General features: G+C 40.0%; 1 protein-coding gene across 1 annotated transcript in view; it reads left to right on the top strand.

The window, feature by feature from the left end:
• The window catches only part of PKNOX2 (PBX/knotted 1 homeobox 2), a 50,567-nt gene that overhangs the window by 9,051 nt on the left and 18,982 nt on the right, over nucleotides 1–22,534 (top strand). Inside the window, exons 2-5 of the mRNA XM_033519693.1 lie at nucleotides 483–628; nucleotides 948–1,018; nucleotides 11,339–11,446; nucleotides 17,655–17,794. Of these exons, the coding sequence (XP_033375584.1) occupies nucleotides 11,363–11,446; nucleotides 17,655–17,794 (224 nt within the window). The 5' untranslated portion in view covers nucleotides 483–628; nucleotides 948–1,018; nucleotides 11,339–11,362. The remainder of the gene's footprint in view (nucleotides 1–482; nucleotides 629–947; nucleotides 1,019–11,338; nucleotides 11,447–17,654; nucleotides 17,795–22,534) is intronic.

Here is a 22,534-nt window from a genome sequence, read left to right as displayed (position 1 = left end):
TATATATATATTGTATAATGTATTGAGGGACATTCATCAGTTGGATTTTGAAGGTCTGAGTGGATCACTGGAGTTGATATATTTGGAGAGATCTGGTGAATTTTATCCCTTGTATTCCTTTTTTTTTGCAAACACGAAACACCGCTGTGGCTGTGCTGGTCCTTGCTCATCTTCCTTTTTCCACTGAAGCTGCTGAGATGGGCCTGGAAATCTCAGTCCCATAAAAACCAGATTTTTTGGCAGTTGCAAAATCTTCTCTAGAATATGGATGGACTTTTCTTTATTAAACAGTGTCTGGGAGCTCCCTCATTTTGGAGGTGGTATCTGCTCCCCAGTTCACTCTGTCTGAGCCCAAAAACACATTTACACTCAAGGAAATATTATAACTGACCAGGGAAATGGCAACTGCCAGCATGAAGTGGGGGCACAGCAAACATCAGGTGCTGTTTCATTCCTTTTTTTTCCTTTTTTCTCCTTTCCAGACTTGGATTGTACCAGTAACCCTCAGTGAGATCCCGTGACAAACTTTCACCACCCAGCAGGAGTGGGAAAGGAGGGGACAGGACGAGTTCATTCTCCATCCTCTGTGGACAGACCAACAACAACTTCCATTTCTGGACATATCTCGGTTCGACCTCTAAAAATCTGATTTATTTTTTGCCCTTTTCTGGAGATTTTTAACCCTGCTGGGGAAAACCCCTGATCTAGCTCAGACATCAGTCCTGTTTTCATCCCCAGGGGATATTCCCACCTTTATTCCTTCATTCCTCCTATTTTCCCCATCATCCTTCAGAAAAAATGCATTAAGAGTGACTTGCCATCCATGGCTTCATTGACCCTGCCAGAATACCTTTCCTAGTGCAGACCTTCATCCTTTGCTTAATATTTCACTTTCTTATTTCATCATTTTCTCTCAATATTCAAATATTTCATTTTTGCTTTCCCAGGTTGAGATCCCTACCCAGTTTTCAGGGCAGTGGGAGGACACTTCCAGGGGCTCCCTGAGCACCCCCTAACGGTAAGGCTGCTTTGTTTTATATTAATTAATCAATTATATATATTAATTGTGCAATTATGTACATTAATTGAGTAGGATGTAGTGAGTCATGACCTTGGTTTTATTTGGTGCCTTTATCTGGAGGAATTTTTGCTGTGATCTGTTGCATTTAAATTGTATCAACCCTTCTCTAAATGCACTGAGCATTTCAGAGCAGAATTACACTTATTTATATTTTTTTTTTAAGAAATCAATCTGTGCAGGGAGTCTTGTTTTAAAGCTCAAGTGTAGATAACATATTGTTAAGAGCCCTACAAGGCATAAGCAGCCTGGAGGAAAACACAGATATATTTTTGTGAAAATACTCTGAAATATAGGCTGTTGTTGCTGCAAAATTTTGGCACAGCCAGCAGTAGGGTGCAGAGAAATGGTCACCAACTAAAAATAAACGAAATGCAGAGCTTAAAATAAGATATACATGAAACCAAGGGTTTCACAGTCCTTTAGTCAACCCTGATCACTAAAATTAGGGCTTGACAGAGTGACAAATGTGCTTGATCCCTGCCAAAACCAGGGCACCCGGCAGGTGACACAGAAAATAAAACCCTGTTGGCTACAGCTTCCCTCCTGCAGGAGCAAAGAGAAATCTTTGGTCACTGAAAGTGGGAGTGGAACCTTCAAAATGTGTAAATATTCTACAAAGGTTTATTCCTAAACTGGTTTTAAGTGGGGGCTTTTCAGGGAAAACCCCAAAGCCATCATTTGGTCCATGGACCTGCAGAGCATCTTTTCTTTGAACCTTTTCTTTTGAGTCTTGCCTCCTCTGAAAGTCCCTTTTCGTAAGGAGCAGCCAACAGGGGCAGGATTATTTCCCCCAGGCTGCCCTTTAAGCCCTGATTCTTGCTGGTGACCCTGCTTCAGCCAAAACCACAGAAACACAAAAACCACACGATGAGGGAAGTGATGAATTTCTCCTCACCTTGATTTTACCCCTTTCTGATAAAGGTGCAGGTTCATGTTGGAATTACCTTTCTGGTGAGTGTGGGGAGGATTGGGGTCACCACAATCACCACTTTTCAGGGGGATCCTCTCTGCTTGGTGCCCTCTTTCCAATCTGTATTTCAAACTGGGCTGCTCAGTGTTTGCCTAAAAGTGATGTCTTGGAGAGTCTCCCTAGAGCAGAGCCCAGACAGAGTTGAGAGAATAAAGTGGGGATTTACTAAAGGCTTGAACAGACACACCCTGGGCAGCCAAAGCCTCCCAGAGGCTGCCCCCAGGCTGGACAATGGGCACCAGTTTTTCAGCCAGATCTGAGTTTGGTTCATTTGCATATCAGGGGTTAATTGTGCAATCACAGCTCCAGGTAATGAAGTTCCCCCAGTTTGCCCCTGCCCAGTTCACTGCTGTTTGTATTTTTGGGGGCTGAGGCTGTTGGGTGTCCCTGGCTTCCAGGCCCAGAGGAATTGTTTTGTGTGGCCAAGGTGTGAAGACAGCAGCTGACACTTTATGTGGAATTTAGAGTTATGTACTTTGGGATTTGTAAAATATAAACACTAAAATCTCAAGGCATCAAAAAGACTCGGTTCCCTGCCACGAATTTTGTGTGCATTGGGTTGTTCTCTTTGGAGGAGCTGGGTCTGTGGAGGACACAAAGTGCAGCCTGGCCTGGAGGTATCTCCTGCAGGGAGACCAAGCCTGACCTGCTCAGCAAATGGTGCCAACAAGGTCCAGACACCTTCCTGTAAAGGCACAGAAAGATGTGATGGTGGTGGGTGTCCCCTTAATTTCCTTCTGGAACGCTGGGCTGGCATTGCTCGAGGTGGTTAATGATAGAAATTACCTGAAGTCTTCTGAGAAACAACTTGGTTTCCCTTGGATTCCTCCATTGTATGTTATTCCCCCAGTTTCCAGGCACAAAACTATTTCAGCTTTTCTTCTCCTGAAGCCCCTATGACCACAAGATGCACCTCTGAGGCCAGACCATACCTTTTGTCATTGTGAAAAATAAATGGTGAAAGAATTTATCATATCTGTCTCACACCATGAACACTTTCCAGTCCTTTTTTGACTCAAATCTCCTCATTGTGTTGAGTTCAGGCCAGGCTGAGGTTTACTCCCATTTGGAGTAAATGGAGAAGACATTCTTATTAAGCATCACTAAAGGAGTTTGAAACCCGCTGTAACTCCCAATAAATCACCATGTCATATCTCAAACATCTCTTTTATCATTCAGGCTGGAAATATGGCCAAAAAATTGCTTTCAAATGGGCAAATGAAAGATGTTTCAATTGTGGTGATTAATCAAGGTGCTCCCATCTCAATCTTCAGTGTCTTGGCTCGGGGTTTGGATAGGGACAACTCTCTGTAGATGCCAGAAAGCCTGACATGCCTCAAGGAAAACCTTATTTTTATTTTCTGGCCAGCAGAGTCAGAAAATTCTCTATTTTTCACAGGGAATTTTACATTTTACATTCAGGAGGAAGGTAAGATGGGGAGAAGCCAGAGAGTTGCAAGAGAGGGATGTGAAGTAAAAACTGCAAGTCAAGAACTCTGATTTATGAGGCTCCAGAGGGAGTTTTTCCCCCTCCCAAGGGGAAAACTTCCAAGCCTGATAGCAGGATATAGCAAGAAATGAGGCAGATTTAAGGGAGGATTTTATTTGGTGTGCTGTGGAATTGCTGTTTTCCTGATTTTCCCAGTCAGGGAAGTGGGAAGTCTTTGCATGAACTCTCACCTCCCCTGTGTTTCTGCAGTTGGGTTCACTCTGCTGTTTTTAGCAAGTCCAAAAAAGAAAAAGCTGGTGTCTGTCTGTGTTTACCTGGTGATACTCATGGAGGTTTTGGGAGATTTACATAAAACCTGTGAGATTTGAGTTGCAAAACAACCACCCCAGGAAGGCATTAAATTGAAATAGTCTCTAAAAATATGGAGAATTGCAGTATTGATTATGGGGAGTTTATGGACTGCAGCAACATTTACAAAAAGTCCTTGGTTTGTGGTGGGATCTGTGCCAGAATTGTTGGCAGTGTTGAGGGTCTTGCACTGGCATTGGTCTGCTTTGCATTTTATGATATTTGCAGAGGCAGAGAAATTGGTTGTTGTTATTTAATAATGTTTTTTCACAATTTAGTGCCCCCTCCCCAGGTCTCCAAAACTTCCTGCAGTTCATCCTGCCCCTCATGGAGAAAAGAGAAAAATAGAGAAAAATTTAGAATTTTTTTTTTTCTAAATTTTTAATAATTCCTAAAATTTCTAAAAAATTATTTAGAAAATAGAGAATAGAGAGAAGAGGCACACAAGGGATCATGGGTTGGGATGACAATTTACCTGAAACAGCAATGAGATAGGAAAACGAGCTTGTGACAGCAATGCAAATATCAAAAGTGTGTAAAAGAGAGGATGGAGCTTTACCCAACCACAGCCATGCCACCCAAACAGCTCCCTCTGCTCAGGACCAGCATGACCCCCCTGCTCTGCTGTGCTTGCTCCACAGGAATGAATTCCCTTCTCAGAGGAGAGAAATTCCCTTTCCCCTGCTCCTGGAAATGACATGGTTTGGTATCAAATAATATGAGGGTCTGGTGAAATTCCCCTCCCAGCTATTGTAAAAATTCACTCTGTCCTGGTTGAAACCAGGGCTTTGGTCAGGGACTGCAGGTGTCAGTTTGGAATGGAAAAATTAAACAATGGTTTAATCTTTGAAGAGCAAGAGAGTTTTTGAGCATGTTTTTTCTCAGCTACTCATCCTCAAGCAGCAGCTCTGATGTCACTTTTGGTCTTGGGACAGAAGTTTTGTGGAATTCACAAATATTACAGTTTCCCATGGCCTTGTTCACCTTCACTTAAACCTCTTCTTCCAGCTCATGTCTCCAAAACTCAATCACATTTTTTCCATCTCCTTTTTTGTCCTCTGGGCAGCTCTTTTTAACCTGGCAGGGACCTTGGGGATGGAGCCTTCAATGCCATCTGTCACAGCATCCTCTGCACAAAGTGTCCACAGTCTGTCACTGGTGGGGGCCTGCAGGGCTCCATCCTGCACCCCCTGCACCCCAACATCTTCAGAAATGACTGAGACACAGAACTGGAAGGGATATTAAATATTAATCAGCTTTGCAGACAATACAAAACTGATCTGTTGAGTCCCCTGAAGGCAGGGAGGCCCTGCAGAGACCTTGACAGATTTCAGCACTGGGCCATCACCACGGAGCTGAAGAAGGGAAAGTGTTGGATTCTGCACCTGGAGGTTCAGGCAGACAAAGGAAGGAGATGCTGGAGAGCAGCTCTGCAGAAAGGGACCTGGTCCTGGTCAATGAAAGGTTCAATTTGAGTCAGCAGCAGAGGAATTTATGATTTTTTTAATGATATTTATGATAATTTAGGAGGAATTTGAGGCAGCCAGGTGCACATCCTTGTCCTGGGGGGCTTCAGGCCCAGCATCAGCAGCTGGGTGAGGGAAGGGATTGTCCCAGGTGGCCTCTGCTGGAGTCCTGTGGGCAGATTTGGGCACAAAATTGATACTGGACCATTAGAGAGCATCCTAAGGAAGGCAACAAAAATGGTGAAGAGTCTTGAGGGGAAGCTCAAGGAGGAGCAGCTGAGGGTGCTTGGTCTTGGAGGAGGTTGAGAGGAGTCTACAAGTTCCTTGTGAGGGGAAGAGGAGGGGCAAACACAGCTCCCTGCTCTGCAGTGCCCAGCGACAAGACCCGAAGGAATGGCCTGAAGTTTTATCAGAGGAGGCTTAGGTTGGATATTAGAGAAAGGTTCTTCACCCAGAGGGTGTTTGGGCACAGGAATGGGCTCCCAGGGCACTGGGCAGGGTCCCAAGGCTAGCAGAGCTCTAGAAGAAGGTGGACAATACTCTGAGGCATGTGGTGGGACTCTTGGGGATGCTGGGCTCCATCATCCCTGGGGATCCTTTCCAGCTCAGACTATTCCGTGGTTCTCCTCATTTCCAGTGGGGGTTTGAGGTTTGGTGTTGGCAGGGTGGAAATGTGGGTGCTCTGTGATTCCTGACCCATGGAATTAGCAGGTTGTGATGGAGAATGAAGAGCACAAGGCAAGGTTTGAAAGCATAGGGCAGGACTTTAGACTTTGGACATAAATTGTTTAGAGCTAATTGCTCTCAGAGAAGAACTGTTAAAGCATTCATCTGCTCCCAGAAATTTTTTTTTTGGACATTTCATGCCCAGCAAGAGGAAGTTTCTGCAGTTTTGGGGTTCCTCAGCTCCACTTCACTTCAAAGCTTTTTGATTTGCTGAAAAAAAAATCACAGCTTGCTCTTTTGGGAACTTTTCTTGGGCAGAGGGCTGGGTTGCACAAAATTCAAGTATTCTCAGGTTACTTTGAAGAAGCTTCTTTGATGTTTCCCTGTGCCAGTTTGTTTTGGAAGGTGCTTTAATGGTCTTCCCCTATAAAAATAACACTTTAAAATGTATGTAGGTATCTCAGCTCTCCACTTAAAAAAATGAGCAAAGTTGTTTAATGCTGCCGTTCAAGGTACATTAACCTTGTCTACTAAAGCTCTGACTGGCTCTTGCAGGTTTTATTCTCGTGTTTATGTTGCAGAGATATCCCTGGAGCCTTTCAGAGATGGGTATCTTTGGAGAGGAGAGAAATATTTAGCAGTAATTGTTCTTCTCATCAGAAATCCACCGGAGCAGCTCCGTCCTTTCTGTGGAGCTGAAGTTGGGATGAGGATTGGGAAATATTAATTAAATAAATACTAATAACAATGTAAACATCAAACAACAAAAAAAAAATTAAATACCCAAGTGAAAATTAAATTAATATTAAATAAATAAATGAATAATAAATAAATAAATGCTTCTTTTCCTGGTGCTCATCCACTGACATTCCAAACCAAGACTTTTTTTGGCATTGTCCAACACGGTGTTTCCTTCTCCCTTTTTTCCCCAGTGCTTATGTATTGACCAGCAGCTTTTTTAGGAGAAAAATAGAAAAGGGATTTGTTCTGGTCTAGACTTTGTTCTACAGAAATATCAAATCAGTATCTGCTTTAACCCATGCTTTCAGCAGAAACACAGGCTCAATTTCTCCCTTTTTTACCATGCAATAACTAATAACAGGATGCTGGGAGGTTGTGGAGGTCAGCACTGAGTAAAACCAGCATCTTGGCCAAGAGCAAAAGATGCTCCCAGTGCAAGAAAACCTCCTGGGATTGGATTGAAGAATTTTGGCTATGATATATTGTTAAAAAAAAATTAGAACTATTTGATGGCCCAGTGGTGTCTTTGCACAAACTTTCCTGATTTCTCCAGATAAGATGATGCATGAGCCTGTTTGGAATCAACCTTGAGTGTGGAGGAATGGTCAAGAATTGGTAATGTCTTGAAAAATTGGATTTTTTTCTGGTTTTGACCATTTAATAGCACTTGGTTTATTCTTAATAAGCTCAGGGTGGCATAAAGGACTTCCTGTAATGGCATGAAAACCTGGTATTCATCTTTCAGGCTAATGTGTGAATATTGGCAAAAACAGGCAAAAAAAGTGAAGATTTGTTGATAGAAATGGGACTTTCAAGAGGAGAGGGTCACTCTTAATTTGCTTTATGGCCAATCAAGAGTTGGCATCACCCGCCGAGGTCGAGCCTGTCCTGGTGGCTCTGAGTGAGATGGATCATCCTCTGGGGGATCCTCTCCATCCCTCCTCTGCTGTATTTCCTCATTTGAACTTGGCTGAATTCATATATCACAACCTTCAGCCTGCACAAGCCCTCTCTGCAGATGGTGACATAAAAATCTCTCAGCCTGCTGTGGGGGGAGCGGGAGTGACACGGTGAATCTCACAGCATCCCCTCTTCAAAAAAATCCCCCTCAGACAAGGAAATCTGCCCTTAACACTGAAAAATTGAATTTTTGGGGAAAAAAAAACATCCTTAAGTATCTCTAATAATTTTGTTGCTTCAGGTGGAGATGAAGAAAAGCCTGAAAAGTTGATTTTCTGATTTTTCCTGTTGAATCCCCCGTTATCAATTCCATGTGTTGCTGTGGGGCAGAAGCTCCTCAATGACTTGAAAAAGTGATCCCCATTTTCCCATTGGTTCAGAAATAAGAGTTTGGATTGAATATTAACATTTTGCTCTGAAAACAGTGATGTAGAGTCCAGAAAAGGGAATTTTTATTTTTATTTTTTTTCATTCTGCCCCAATTCTGAGCAGTCCTAACCATTATGAGTTTATGGCTGTTTTATTAATCAAGGAGGTCATATTCACCTGGAGAGTGGTGGGTGACTGACAATACTTTGGTTTTTTAAGTGTTTTAAGGAGTCATGGTAAAAAATTCCAACTTTTCAGCTTAGGCTTTAATTATTTTTACTTGAAAAATGATGAAATATATTGCTGGTAAAAAAAACAACCAGCCTATAAATCTGAGAGTCTTTTAGATAGGCACAGTTTGGGAAATACATTTCCAACGTAATGGCAACATTTCAGTGATAGCTGAAATAATTTTATTTCATAAGGAAATTTAGGATACTTTGATCTCAAGTCACTGCCAAAACCTGAAGTACTGCTGCTTCCAGAAATGAGAGAGCCTTTATGGGTTTTTATTGCTCACCATTTCTTTCTTCTGTGCAAATCCCCCAGGAGCTGCCTGCAATTCCTGCCCTCCTTGATCTCCAGATCCCCAAATTCACTCTTCACCCAAGATCTGAACATTTCCTTCAGGTGGGCTGGAAGCTGGCAGGGGTTTGGTGCTGCTCTGCTCCTTCCAGTGTCTGGATGCCCATAACCAAGACAAATTAATTCAAGGAATGGGGGAAAGAAGGAAAAGAGAGGAGATTCATGTATAAAGCAAAAAATACAAAAAATAAGAAAGGGTTAATGCATGCAATGACAGCTTTCAACCCTTCCTGTGTTGGCTGCTGATAAATCCACGGGGCTGACAGCTCTGCACTGTTATCCTGAGGTTCATGGCTGGGGGCTCCCACGTGGAACACCTGTCCAGCTTTTCCTGTGGCCACCAGACACTTTCCTGGATATTTACAGTGCCTGAGTGCATTTGTTTCCCCCAAGATAAATATATTGCTATTGGCAACAGCTGTCTCCCACTTTTATCCTCTTTTTTTTTTTCCTATCCCCACATTTTGCTGTCAGTCCTATTCTCCAAACAAATCAACACCCATAAACCTCAATGAAGGGCTTGATTTGAGCAGCTTAGATATTATTCAGCAATTAAATTGGGCTCTGGGCTGCCACCTTCTGGGAATAAACTCACCCAAAAAGCTCCCACCCCCCAGTAAATCGCCACGTGCTGGTTGTAGGATTGCTCTTGGCAGGAACAATAGATGCCAAGCAGGGTATTTTTCCCAAAATAGCAATGTCTTTTTATTTTTTTTTAGCTTCCCACCCAGATGTCCAGACTGTCACAGTGCTAAATTCTGCTTTTCCCCAGCTGAAACTCTTTCTGGTGGGGAGGTTTTTCCCTTGGTGTTACCCCCTGAGGACACAGATATTTGTGTGCCTGCAGCTGCGAGCTGAGTTTTGACATTGGACATCAAAGATTTTGAGCTGTGAGTTCACTCAGGAGCAGATAATTTTGCCTCCTGCTATTTTGCTGTTGGGAGGAAAAAGATGAAAAGCACAATTTTAATCCCATAAATGCAATATCCTCACTGCTAGAGGTCTGTGCCATGCAAGAACCCTGATCTACCTTCACAATGCACAGGATTTCGGGTGTGATTTCTTACAATTCCATTCTTGGGTTCTCCATATTTGTGCAAAGCATAAGAAAGAACAACCTCATTTATTCATGCAAAATAAATTAGAGTTGTTGACTCTCATCCCATGCACACAGCATTTGGTTTTCCTTTTGGATGTGGTGCATTTGTGACCTGGCAAAGCCTGAAACCTTGAGATCAGAATATTGCACCTCTTCCCCCAAACACCTATGGACCTCACAGAGAGAACTGCATTTTCCACAAAGATTCCCAGATGTGCCTTGGATCTGACTGAGCTCATCAGTGCCTCTATTCCTCTTTCCTGCACCTTCCTGCCTGTGACCATTTTGTTGTGAAAGCGATGCTGATGCTGGGTTTTGGTTATATTCCCTCACAATATCTCAGGGTTTTACATAACTCTGCATTTCCTCATGGGGTGGTGCCACAGCTCTTCCCCAGATGAGAAGTCAGTGGGAAAAGCAGTGCACCACAACGAGGAGATCCCTGGGGAAATGGCATCTCTTACAAAAAGGAGGCATTGCAAGAAGAAATTCACCTGTGGAGAACCCAGGAAGATCTGCTGGGTGACTTTGTGAGTAGGCCCAAAACAGAGCTCCGAGGCACAGAAAGGACAGGACAGAGTTTTTAAAAGAATTTAGGCAAGATTATTGGCTTTTCTTTCTAAAGCAACCACAGAGCTGCAGTGAAACAGTGGGAGAGGAGATATCTTCAGGGCCAAGGGCTGCTTTTGGGTCACATCTACCACCAGGTCTATTTGTCAGGGACTTTTCCCAACCACTACAAATTTGTCCCTTCCTGGTGCCCCTCTTTTTTCTCCATCTCTTTTGGATCTGAAGAGACAAAAAAAATTAGCCTGTTTTCCTCACAGAGAACTTTGGAGAAAGCATCAACTTCCAGTGAGGTTGGAGGTGGTGTGAGGACCAACTCCTCTGTTTATGGGGTGTGTAAAATCCAGGTTTGCTCCCTGGTTCAAATCCAATGAAAATTTCCACATTTCTGTGCATTCTGTGCAGTCACCTCAGCACAGGAGACAGCTGGGTTGGACAGCACAACATAGGAATATGTTAAATAAATTAATTAATGGATATATTAAATATGGTGGTGAATGCCCACACTGGATTCTCCATGTCCCTTCTGAGGATGTGACTCTGTGGTGGCTCAGGGCAAAGAGACACATCATTTTGGGAGGGTTTGATGTATAATTTTAAAAACTGCAAGTTTTGCAATTATGGTTTGTCTTTCTGCTTCCAGAAAAGAGGAATAGCTGGAAAGGGGATGGAAATCCCCATTTGGGCACTGTGGTTAGGCCTGAGAGGGGGAAAGAAAATGCCCTGGGTGTGCCAGGGTTCACAGAGGAGAAAATACCATGAGTTACACTGATGGCACCTTCATCTCCAAGAGCTCTCCAGTGAAGATCTCCCTGCTTCTCTTCCCTCCCAGTGCATTCCTCACCCAAAATCACAAATCTCAAAAAATCATTGAATCACAGCAAGGGTCATCAAACCACCTTGAGTTTCTTCCAGGGCTTGTGTGAGGAACTTCACCTCTCCCTTCTGTCTTTTATTTTTCCTTCCCTTTCTGTGGGATTTTTCTGGGGGAGGAGAGTTCCCTGGTAATGCATCAGCTCTGTTTTCCTGCCCACAGGTTCTCGATGTGATCCCAAGCAGGATGCACCATGTCTCCCCAGCACCAGCTCTGACCATGATGGCCACGCAGACAGTGCCTCCTCCTCCCTACCAAGACACCCCACAGGTGAGTGTCCTCCAGGACCCCAACTCCTGCATTTCTTACCTTGATTTCCTAAATAATATCTATTATTTCACCCCAGAGCATTCATCTCAGAGACTGGCAGAATGAAAACCCCTCCGATCCATCTCCAAAATTGAAAGATTTTGGCTAAAACTGTGGGTTTTTCCCCTTTTTGTCTGATTTCTTAAGCTGTGCCAAGGGAAATTTAGGTTGGATGTTAGGAAAAAGTTTTTTAGTGAAAGAGTGATAAAGTACTGGAATGTTCTGCCTGGGGAGGTGGTGGAATCACCATCCCTGGATGTGTTTAAATAAAGATTGGATGTGGCACTCAGTGCCATGGTTTAGTTGAGGTGGTGTCAGGGCATGGGTTGGACTCAATGATCTCTTCCAGCCCAGTGATTCTGTGATTTTGGGGTCTTTGGATCTTCTTGGAAAGCTGACATGACTGCAACCAGCAGGTTAATTCACTGGAAAGATTAAACATTTGCCTAAAACAGTTTAGTCATAGCAATGGCCTTTGATTTATTTCAATGGCATTTTTTAATAACCTTTGGCAGGGGAGAAAAAAAGATTTCATCTCCAGTGGTGCTCTAAGTGGTCAAATAGCTTTTCCAAGCATCTTTATGGAGTTGAGTTATTGTAAGAAGAGGAGTTTGTCCAAACTCTTCTGCAGCATCCCAGTGGGCTGGACTTGGGAGTTGAGGATGGATTTTGGAGATGATCCTACACCTTGTAGCCCATCTTGAGATTTTTTAGGGTAAATTTATATTGCATTTCCTCTTTTCCAGCCACGATGGCTGAACAGGGGTGATCTGTATTGTGCACTGAGCAAGCTCCACATTCAAAGCAGCTTTTTTTTTGTTCATATGGAAGATTTCAAGTTTTTCCTCATTTTGCTGCATTTCTCATCTGCAAAAGCAGAAAAATCTCCCCCCCAACAACAACGACAAAAAATCCACCCAACAACAACCCCACCAAAACCCCCAAAGCCTCAAGCTTGTCCTCTTCAAGCTAAAACAAATAAATTGACTTTCACACCCCCTCCTTGAAGCCACCCTCGTCTCCTTTCTCCTCATTTCCTTCGGTGGGAAAAGGTCACTTCTCACAAACGACACCTCAGTGGGGTTTTATGGCTCCTCCAACTTCTGTGTCATCATTTGCTCGCTCCACTGCTCTGCCTCCAGTAGGGATTTATTTTTTTTTTTTATCCAAATTTTTTTTTTCTTTCCCTTTTCTCACTTACTCAGCGGGAGCCACGGCACCGTTTGAGTGCTAATGGGCAATTTAAGGGACTTTTAAAATAGCCGACATTTTCCAGAGCATCCTTTGGAGACGTCCCCTCTCTCCCTTCCTTATCCCTGGCCCTTATCTGCCCCCTCTTTTAATACATTGAATTTTGGGGACCCTCAGGAGCATTGCTGACCAAATCCTTCCTTGTTTTACCTTATCAAGGGGGTTGCTCAAGCGTTTCTCTTTCTGTTTTGTGGGTTTGCACACAATTCTTGCAGCCAAGAATTGATTTTTTTTTATTTTTGTTTTTTTTTTGACTCGTCTGCGACTGCTGTGAACTTTTCACCTGAAAATTTGGGATTTCAAGGGAAAAGCAAATGATACAAATTTCTTCTCCCCGAAAGTGGGGAAGAAATGGGGAGGACTGGTGATAAATGGAAAAATTATTGATTATCAGAGTTACAATGAGCTCCTTCTCATCAGGGGAACCACTGGGGAGAAAAGTGCTAAAAAAAAGGGATTTGGGGAGCTTTGCATTTATGTTTTACAGCAGAGGCTGTGCAAGCTGCCACCCTCACTGGCAGAAACAGGCAAAAACGAAGCAGAAATGATGGGAAATCTGCCTTTTGGAAGGAAAAAATGCTTCATTAATCACTGGAATCTGTTAAAGGACTGGAACATGGAGCATCTTTTACACCGAGCACGGTCTCACTCCTTGAGTTCTCTACCTGTTGAAAATTAAAGTCTGCATTAAAATCAATTTTCTATAAAGAATGAAAACAAAAAGCTGAGGAAGAGTCTTCAGCCATTTCATTGGCAAAAAGAGGCTGTTTGAAAAATAAGTATTTTTAGCATCCAAAGTGGTGAAAGCAGTTTTTCCCTGTCAAAAATGCTTTTTAGGTGGTCAGAAGAGAGATGAAAAAAGGGAGGAAGTGGGATTTATTTACTTATTTTATTTTATTTTATTTTATTTTATTTTATTTTATTTTATTTTACTTTATTTTATTTTATTTTATTTTATTTTACTTTATTTTATTTTACTTTATTTTATTTTATATTTTATTTTACTTTATTTTATTTTATTTTATTTTATTTTATATTTTATTTTACTTTATTTTATTTTATTTTATTTTATATTTTATTTTACTTTATTTTACTTTATTTTACTTTATTTTATTTTATTTTATTTTATTTTAAATTTTTTTTTTCATTATTTATTTATTCTAAAAATATATTTAAGAAAAAAGTATTATTAAAAATTGGGTTAATTTTACATAAATTTCAGTACAGAAAGTGACAAAAAGCACCTTTCCCTTCCCCCCAAGTAGTTACAATAGGGACAAAAATGACCAATAACTAACTAACTAATTAACTAACTAACTTTATAAATATATTTTGAAAAAAAAAATTAAAAATTGGATGAAGAAGTTAATTTTTCATAATTTTTAACACTTTATCTTTTCTTCTCCCCTCCTCCCACTAATAAACGCTTTTTAATTGTTTATTAAGGGACAAAAATAAAAAAAAAATTGGATATAGTTTTATCTTTTTAAATACAAAAAATATTTTTTAAAAATTAAAAAAATTTACAGTTAAAAATTACAGGTTAAAATTGGGTGGAGATTGAGATTTTTCAGTAGGAGCCACAAAACCCCCCCAGTTCCTGGTGTCCTCAGCAGGTTTTTGGGCTCAGAACTGCTGTTTTCAGCATCCCACTGAGGAATAAGGTAAATTATGATTTAGGGGATTTATTCTCTGGACTTGATGTCTTTGACCACAGTCTTTAAATAAAATCTAAAAATGGGGGATTATGGCATTTAAAGCTGTTCCCCCAAAAAGCCCAGGAGCAGCCACCAACACCAGCAGAGGATTTCCTTCCAAAAGAGGAAAAAAACTCAGAAATATCCTCCCCAAACCTGAGAAATTTATAACATCCAAACCCAGGATTATCACACCTGAACCCCAGGAATTTGTGGTACCCAAACCCAGAAATTTGTAATTCCCAACCCCGAAATTATCATCCCTAAACCCCAGAAATTTGTGATACCCAAACCCAGAAATATCACAAACAGCATCAAGCAAACAGCATCTCCAAAATATCTCTTTTACCCAGATCCCATTCAAAAACTCAGGGGTTTTAAAATGTTTTTAACTATTTCTTTATTATTTTTAATTTTTGTTGTTTTTCTTCATATTTTTTTTTATTTTTTACATCTTTAAAGCCCTTTGTCATTTTTTTGCATATTCTACATTTAAAATATATTTTTAAGGAAGTTTTAAATGTAATTTAAATTTTTTTCAACATTTTAACAACTTTTCATGTATTTTCTACATTTTAAAGCCTTTTAGATTTTTACATAATGGCAAACATATTTTTTTTCATTTCTCTGTATTTAAATAAATTTTTAACATATTTATAAAGCATTTTTTGGTTTTCACATCTTTGAATGTATTTGCAACATTTTAAAACTTTACTTTTCCAATATATTTGTAAACACATTTTTAGCTTTTTTGAAACATATTTTAATAAATTTTAGTAGCTAATAATAATAATAATAATAATAATAATAATAATAATAATAATATAATTATTGACATCATTGTATTTTTTCATCACTTTTTTTTGCTGCTTTTTAAACAGAATTTTTTGTGCTTTTTATTTTCCTTTCTCATTTACATTTTTTCCCCCTCTTGCAACTTTTTTTAGCCATTTTCCAGGGGAAAAAAAAAACCAACCCAAACCAAAACCCACCTGCATTTTTTTTTATCAAAATTTGTAACTTTTACACCCAAATATTTCCTCCTATTTCCCATTTTCCCACTTCCAGGAATCTGCTGCCTTTTCCCTCCCCACCTGCTCCTCCAAATGCCATTTTTGGCTTTATTTTTTGCCTTCCTCACTATTCAGCTGCAAATTTCCCCCATCCCAGAGTCCTCTCCCCTCTTTTTCCATAGACTTGGAATTATTTTTACTTATTTTTTATTCTTTTCTTTAGTCCAAGGTGAGGTAATGGCTTCAGAGCAGCCCCAAAGGAGGATTTTTTATTTTGGGTAATAGCTCAATTAGTTGCAGACTTGGCTGGGAATATTCAACTTGGCAGGATGCAAAAAGGGCTTTGGAATCCTGGTAAATAAATGTGATGAGGGGGGGAAAAAAAAGGGGAAAAGGTTGGGGGAAAAAAGCCATTTTTTCTGAATAAGTGTAATTTTCCACCGATGTAATAGGGAGAAAAAAGGGAAAGAGGATGAGGAATGATGTGATGGGGCTGGAGCATCCCAAAATCTGCTCTGTTTTGGTTTCAAATGGAAAAAGAGGAGGAAAAGGAGAAATCCCAACTGCTGGGATCAGGAGGGGAAGTGAAACCCAAATTTCACTCATTTCTTTAGCACCAGGGAAGGGAAAAAGGGACAGAAATTGAACCTGATGGGAGAGGAGTTGGAAATTAAATAGAGCCAAGTGAATTTGCAGGTGCTGGAGCCCAACTTTGGAGTTATGAACAATAAAGGAGATTGAAAAGGAAAAAAAAAGTGGGAAAAAAAACCCAGCAAAAGGTCAGGCAGGAGATATTAAAGGCAAACATTTTAAAAGCAAAAGGTGTCATGGTTTTGGTCCATCTTGGGGTTATAATGTTTTACATATTTGTGTATAAATGTACATATATACACATTTACACTAATTAATGACATGATCATTTATGTGTATGGACATTTTTATATATTAACAAGCACAAATAAATGTAAAGGCGTATCAGACAAATAAATAAAAAATATGTATAAGCCCATTTCTGTATAAACACAGAAATAAATATGTTATAGTGTATCAGAGAAATAAATAATATATATTATTTATATCAAAAACCAGGAAGAAACATTGAATAATTATAGATAATATATACAGATACAGAAATAAGTGTATTAGACAAATAAATAAATTATATATATAACATTTAACAAGAACCAGAGCTTCCTTTTGCTCCATGCCTCGAGGGAGGATTGAACATTTACAGGTAAAAATAGGCAAATACTAATTTTTTCACAAATTTCAGCAGAGAGGGAGGCAAACCAACCCCTTTGCAATAAATTTCCACTGAGATTTTAAGCTGAAACCACTGGATTTTGGGTGCTGCTGATGCATTTGAACCCCAGTCCTTTCAAATTCTCCCTGAAAATTTTTATTTTGACTGAATCTTGTGATAATAATGCAAAGCACAAGTTTGACCTGAAGTGTGACAGCAAGTAATCAAGTTTTTTTTTTAAGGATTTGATATTTTTAATTAAAAACTGCCCCATAAATGGGTGTTGCCCTGTTCCAGGGGTGGCAATTTTTGGGTTTGGTGCTGGAAGGAGGCTCAGGAGCAATGGCACAAGAACCTCTCCCATCTTCAAGATCCATATTTACCTAATTATGTTTTTATAAATATAAAAGTTTATAAAATAAGCGCAATGTTTGTTGTCAGGGTGATTTATTGCACCGCACCTCCCCGTGATGGCGGCTGAAGTTGGGTGATTTGGGCACCAAAAAAATCCAATTTTTTTTGGCTGTCTTCTCACAGCTCTGAGGTGACTCATTGCTGGGCTTGGTGAGCTGGAAGAGGTTCACCTAATTTTGGGATAAAACTGAAAATGACTGTGTCTAGACAGTAATACCTGCTTTGAAAGAATTCTTGGCAAACCGCGGCGTTGCAGCTGATTAAATCTGGGACTTCTGTGCAACATCCTTTCCTAAATTACCCCACACAATAAAGATGGTGGGACTTTCTTCCTGTGTTTTCCCCTGGTGAAAAGTGGGGGAAAATGTGTTAAAAATCTAAATCTTCTCTTTGCAGGCAAAGATATTCCTTGCTATGCTTTACCTGCGTCCCGAACTCCCAAAACTCCGCGTGGAACGCCGTAAAACTCGCGGGAAAAGCGCAACAAAGCCGATTTTGAGGTTATTTTACATTCTTTTTCCCCTCTCTCCTTTATTCCCTGCCTTCCCCAGATGACAGCCACAGCCCAGCAGCCCACCAAAGCCCAAGCCGTGCACCTCACCACGCCGGCGGCGGCTGCCAACGCGCCGGTGCCGGCCGCGGGCGGCGACCCCCAGGCGCAGCTGGAGGCCGACAAGAGAGCTGTCTACAGGTGAGGCAAGATAATTGCATTCATTAATGCCTTTTAATTAATGGTTTCGTTGCTCTAATGCAGGGTTATTATTGCATCTATTCGGCGATGCATTAATTAATGCATCGGTTCGTTGATGCATGCGTTATTATTATGCATTATTAATCTGCTGTCTTCTAATGCATTAATTAACACGAGGGAAGGGGGGAATTAGCAATTAGCTCCTTTTTAGCAATAATAACCATTGATTATAGTGCCTGGTGAAGGAGCTCCTTTGTGGACTTTGTTTTGCCCCTTGAAAATATTTAAAACCCCCCTCAAATTAACCTTTTTTTGGGGAAAAGCCGTGTGATTTGGGGCTGGACAAGGAGTGAAGTCACACATTAACCTGAAATGTGCAGTTCCTGCATCTCTGCATGGTGTGGGCAGTGATGGGTGACTCCTGCTGTCCTTTTTCTTTCAATTTGAGCATTTAAATATATTATATTTTATCTTATTATATTTTAATATGTTATATTTTAATATATTATATTTTATCTTATTATATTTTAATATATTATATTTAATATATTATATTTTAATATATTATATTTTAATATATTATATTTTAATGCATTGTATTTTAATACATTATATTTATTATATTATATTTTAATATATTACATTTTAATATATTATATTGTAATACATTATATTTAATACATTATATTTAATATATTATATTTTAATATATTATATTTAATATATTATATTTTAATATATTATATTTTAATACATTATATTTTAATACATTATTTTTAAAATATTATATTTAATATATTATANTTTTAATATATTATATTTTAATACATTATATTTTAATACATTATTTTTAAAATATTATATTTAATATATTATATTTTAATATATTATATTTTAATTCATTATATTTTAATACATTATATTTTAATATATTATATTTAAAAATATTATATTTAATATATTATATTTTAATATATTTTAATATAGGCAGTTACTGCATAACTACTGTAAGTAATATTCAAATTATGTAAATAGTATAATTATGTAAGTAACACCTAATTGTACAAGTGATATGTGATAATTTACAATATTAGATCATATTCTTACACGATGTAACAATATTCTAATAAAATTAGGGTTAAGGTTTAAGGTTTAGGATTAACCCATCAATGACCAGGGATGTGGGGCCTTGTGAAGCAAAAAATTGCAGCTTGGACTTGAAGGAATTAAAATATTTGTCCTCCAAATATTCAGATCCTACAAGGCTGAAAGGCCTGAAAAGGTGGATGAAAGCATGGAATAAGCTCACTTTTTCCCAGGAAAACACAAAGGATTATTTGCTGCAGGTCTCCCAGTGATGGAAATAATTTCCTCAAAGCAAAAGAAGCCATTTGAGGACAAAACCACCTTCTTTTCTCCCTTCCATGAGGAATTCTGCAGCATTTGTGGGATAAAGGGAAAAAAAAATCAAACCCCACCCTTGGAGTTTTCACAGCCTTAACTGGAAGGTCAAAAAAATGCAAAAATTACCTTATGGGAGGCATTCCCCTGGAAAAGATGGGGGAAATTTGTTTCCCAGTTCCATGTGTACACTTCTTGCCCAAACCTAGACATTTATTTTTGGGAACTAGCCAAAACAACCCCACAAATACATTTTTATATAAAACAAATATATACTGCTATATATTTATGCAATACATTATATAATTACATAAAATATAAACCTTTTTTTGCTGAATATCCCTTTTCCAGTGGTTAAAATGGATGGTGTATATTCCATTAGGTATCAAATGCACACAAGGATTTTTCCTCAGCCCTCTGAGGTCCATTTCCCTCCACCCAAAACAATGGATTTTTGTTAATTTTCAATAATTGCACCAGGGCAGGAGGCATTGGCTGTGTCAGTCAATCAAGCTGGAGGAAAATCGCTGGGAAAATGTGATGGGAAATATAAAAACCCATGGACAAGTCACCCTGCCGGGTTTTATGCCCTAGCAGGAGGTTTATCACCCGTTAAAAAAATAGAAAAAAGGGGAAAAAAAATATCCTTCCCCACTTTCTTGATGTGGGAGCAGCTTGGCAGGGACTGGGACAGCAGTGTCACTTCTCAGCTGCAATTTTCTGTCAGCTGAAGTGTTGTCTTGACTTTATGCAACAGCGGGGTTGGGACTTCCCAGTGGATTTTGGACCAGAAAAGATGATGCTCCTGAAGGGAAATGATGCTTAAACCACCCCAGCACCACAAATTGGATTTTTCCAAGTGGGAAATGGCTGGATTTCTTTGCATTGAGTTTGGTTGGGGGCTTTTTGTGTGTTTTTTTTTTGTTGGTTGGGTTTTTTGTTTTGTTTTGTTTTGGGTTGTTTGGGGTTTTTTTAGGGGAAAAGGGGTGAAAAAAAATATAATTCCTGTTGTGATGTGCCTGCTGTGCTGCTGGCTTGGCTGAAGGTGGGAAATTAGGCCATTAGAGGAATTCATTCCTCTTTATTAGCCCGTGTCGAATCCTTTTTATTAGTGGCAGCAAACGACCTCTCTCCTGCAGGAAAATGTCAGGGCTGGTTCAGCCTTTTCATTTGGAGGATTCCCTGGCAAAAAAAAAAATACCAACCCAACTAACAAAACAGTTTTTCTTTTTGTAATCAGCAAAAGCAGATTTTTCTACTCCAAAACTCTCCTTTGTGCTATAAGGGGTGGTTTCTACCTCTGGAACACCCACAGTGGGGGAAAATCCTCCCCTGTGCATCCTGGATATCCATCTCTCTGAATATCCACTGCAGATTTCATGGCAAAATGCTCCAGCTCTCAGTTTTTATGCCACAATCTCCACCTGCCTTGCTGGGCCATCCTTTTTCTTTGCATGGTGTGGCCACAGAAATGCTGGAAATGGAAAAAACTGTGCTTTGAGTTGGGTTTTTTCCCATGCAGAAATGAAAAAAAAAATTCCCAATTCCACAGCAATTCACAGAAAACTCGTGGTAAATCCCCAAATTCCAGCACTCCTGGAGACTGCTCTCAGAGGGTGCCCTTGGTGCCCTCCCTTAACCCCTCCCTGGGGGTCTTGGCCCTCTGATTTCATCTTGTTTGTTGTTTTGGATTTTTCTTTTTAAATACATATTTTTAAAGTTTTGATATATTTTTTCTGTTTAATGTAATTTAATGTTACTTTATTTTGTTTGGATTTTTAAAAAAAAATTATTGTTTTGCTTCATTTAATTTTGTTTTTACATATTGATGGATTTGATTGGGTCGGATTCCAATTATTTATTTTTTTTAAATTTTATCTTAGATTCTGAATTTTTTATTCAGCTGAAAAGCAAACCATTCTACCCTCAGCCATGTTCCTTCCTCCTCCTGCTCCCTTCCAGCCCCAAAACCTTTCTGGGGGCCCAGAGCAGTGTTAATATTGATAACCCCGTTATCAATACTGAGGAGCACGGGGTGATGCTGGCAACGTCCTTGGCCAATGCAACCCCTCAAAGAAAAGGGGCTACAAATTTCTGGGGGGCTGCAACCCCCTTCTCCCCTCCCCAAACCCCCATCCATGGGCTAATTCCATGCCTCTGCTCCTAATTGATGGAGGGGCTCTGGAAATGGCAGCAGGCACCTGCTGCGGTGCCACCGCTTCGTAAGTCCCAATAATTCAGCTTTACGCCTGGAATTTGCCTTTCATATCCCTTGGCTAAGCTCCGGCGGGGCTCCTGAAATTATGAAATGATTTCCCCCCCTCGCCACTCTCTGCTGCAGCCTCGGTGAATCTTGCATTAAACCAGGATCAGGACAGATTAAACTATAATATGCTGTGGTATTAGCGGCTGCAAATGAAGACTTAGCCAAGGGGTTTAACCCCTTCGCCTGACTCCGACTCAAAAAGGCTGGGAGGAAGTGATTTGTAATCATCTTTTGGGCCATCTTTTGGAGGTAAGATGGTGGAGCCAATCCCATTGTGCTCGGATAACTGAAATGCTGTGGAGACCATTCCTGCAGGAGTATTTTGCATTTCTGCCTGGAAAGAGTCCATAAAACATTTTTTATTTGAATTTGCACAGCTGGAGAGGCTCGCTGAGGCTTGCCCTAAGCTGTGGTCTTCATCCTCGTATTGTCCACGTGCTTTGGTGCTGTTTGTGTATTTGCATTTTATATTGCATCGGTTTAGCATCATCACTGGAGAGGTTTGAATTTCAAGAAGAGCCATAAATTTTTGTTTTCAAGATCATCTCATGGTAAGAGAGAAGTGGGATTTGGCCCATCTTTGTGGACTTGCCAGAGGTGCAAAGAGACCTCTTGGTGGAGGAGCAGCCCATAGCAGGGTTGGTCCATAGAATGCTGCAGGCAGACAGGAGTCCCCATCCATCATCTCCAGCCAACATTTTGAGGTAAAATATTACAATCAGTGAGCAGGTGCTGATGTCCATCCTCGAAAGGAGGAGCCACTTGGATAGCAGATGGCTCCAGGACATCTTGTCTATGTCCAAGACAGACTTTGTGCCCATTTGGGAAATGCTGACTTTGGTGCAGTGATGGAAAACACCAAGACTTTGGAACAAGTCATTGCCTCAGGGAGGAAATAGTGAATTTTACAACTTTTAAGTTTTTTTTTTTGTTGCTGAAAGAGATCAAGAGGCAGCACTTCCAGTGTGACTTGGGAGTGAGGTTTGCACCACCAGGTTCTTAAAGACTGGGAGAGAATGATGGATGATGGATGGATGATGGATGGATGATGGATGATGGATGGATGATGGATG

Source organism: Parus major, chromosome 24 (assembly GCF_001522545.3).
Source record: "Parus major isolate Abel chromosome 24, Parus_major1.1, whole genome shotgun sequence".
NCBI classification, from domain to species: domain Eukaryota; kingdom Metazoa; phylum Chordata; class Aves; order Passeriformes; family Paridae; genus Parus; species Parus major.
Note: the sequence above shows the minus strand (reverse complement) of the source record. Positions and strands in the feature narration are given on the sequence as shown.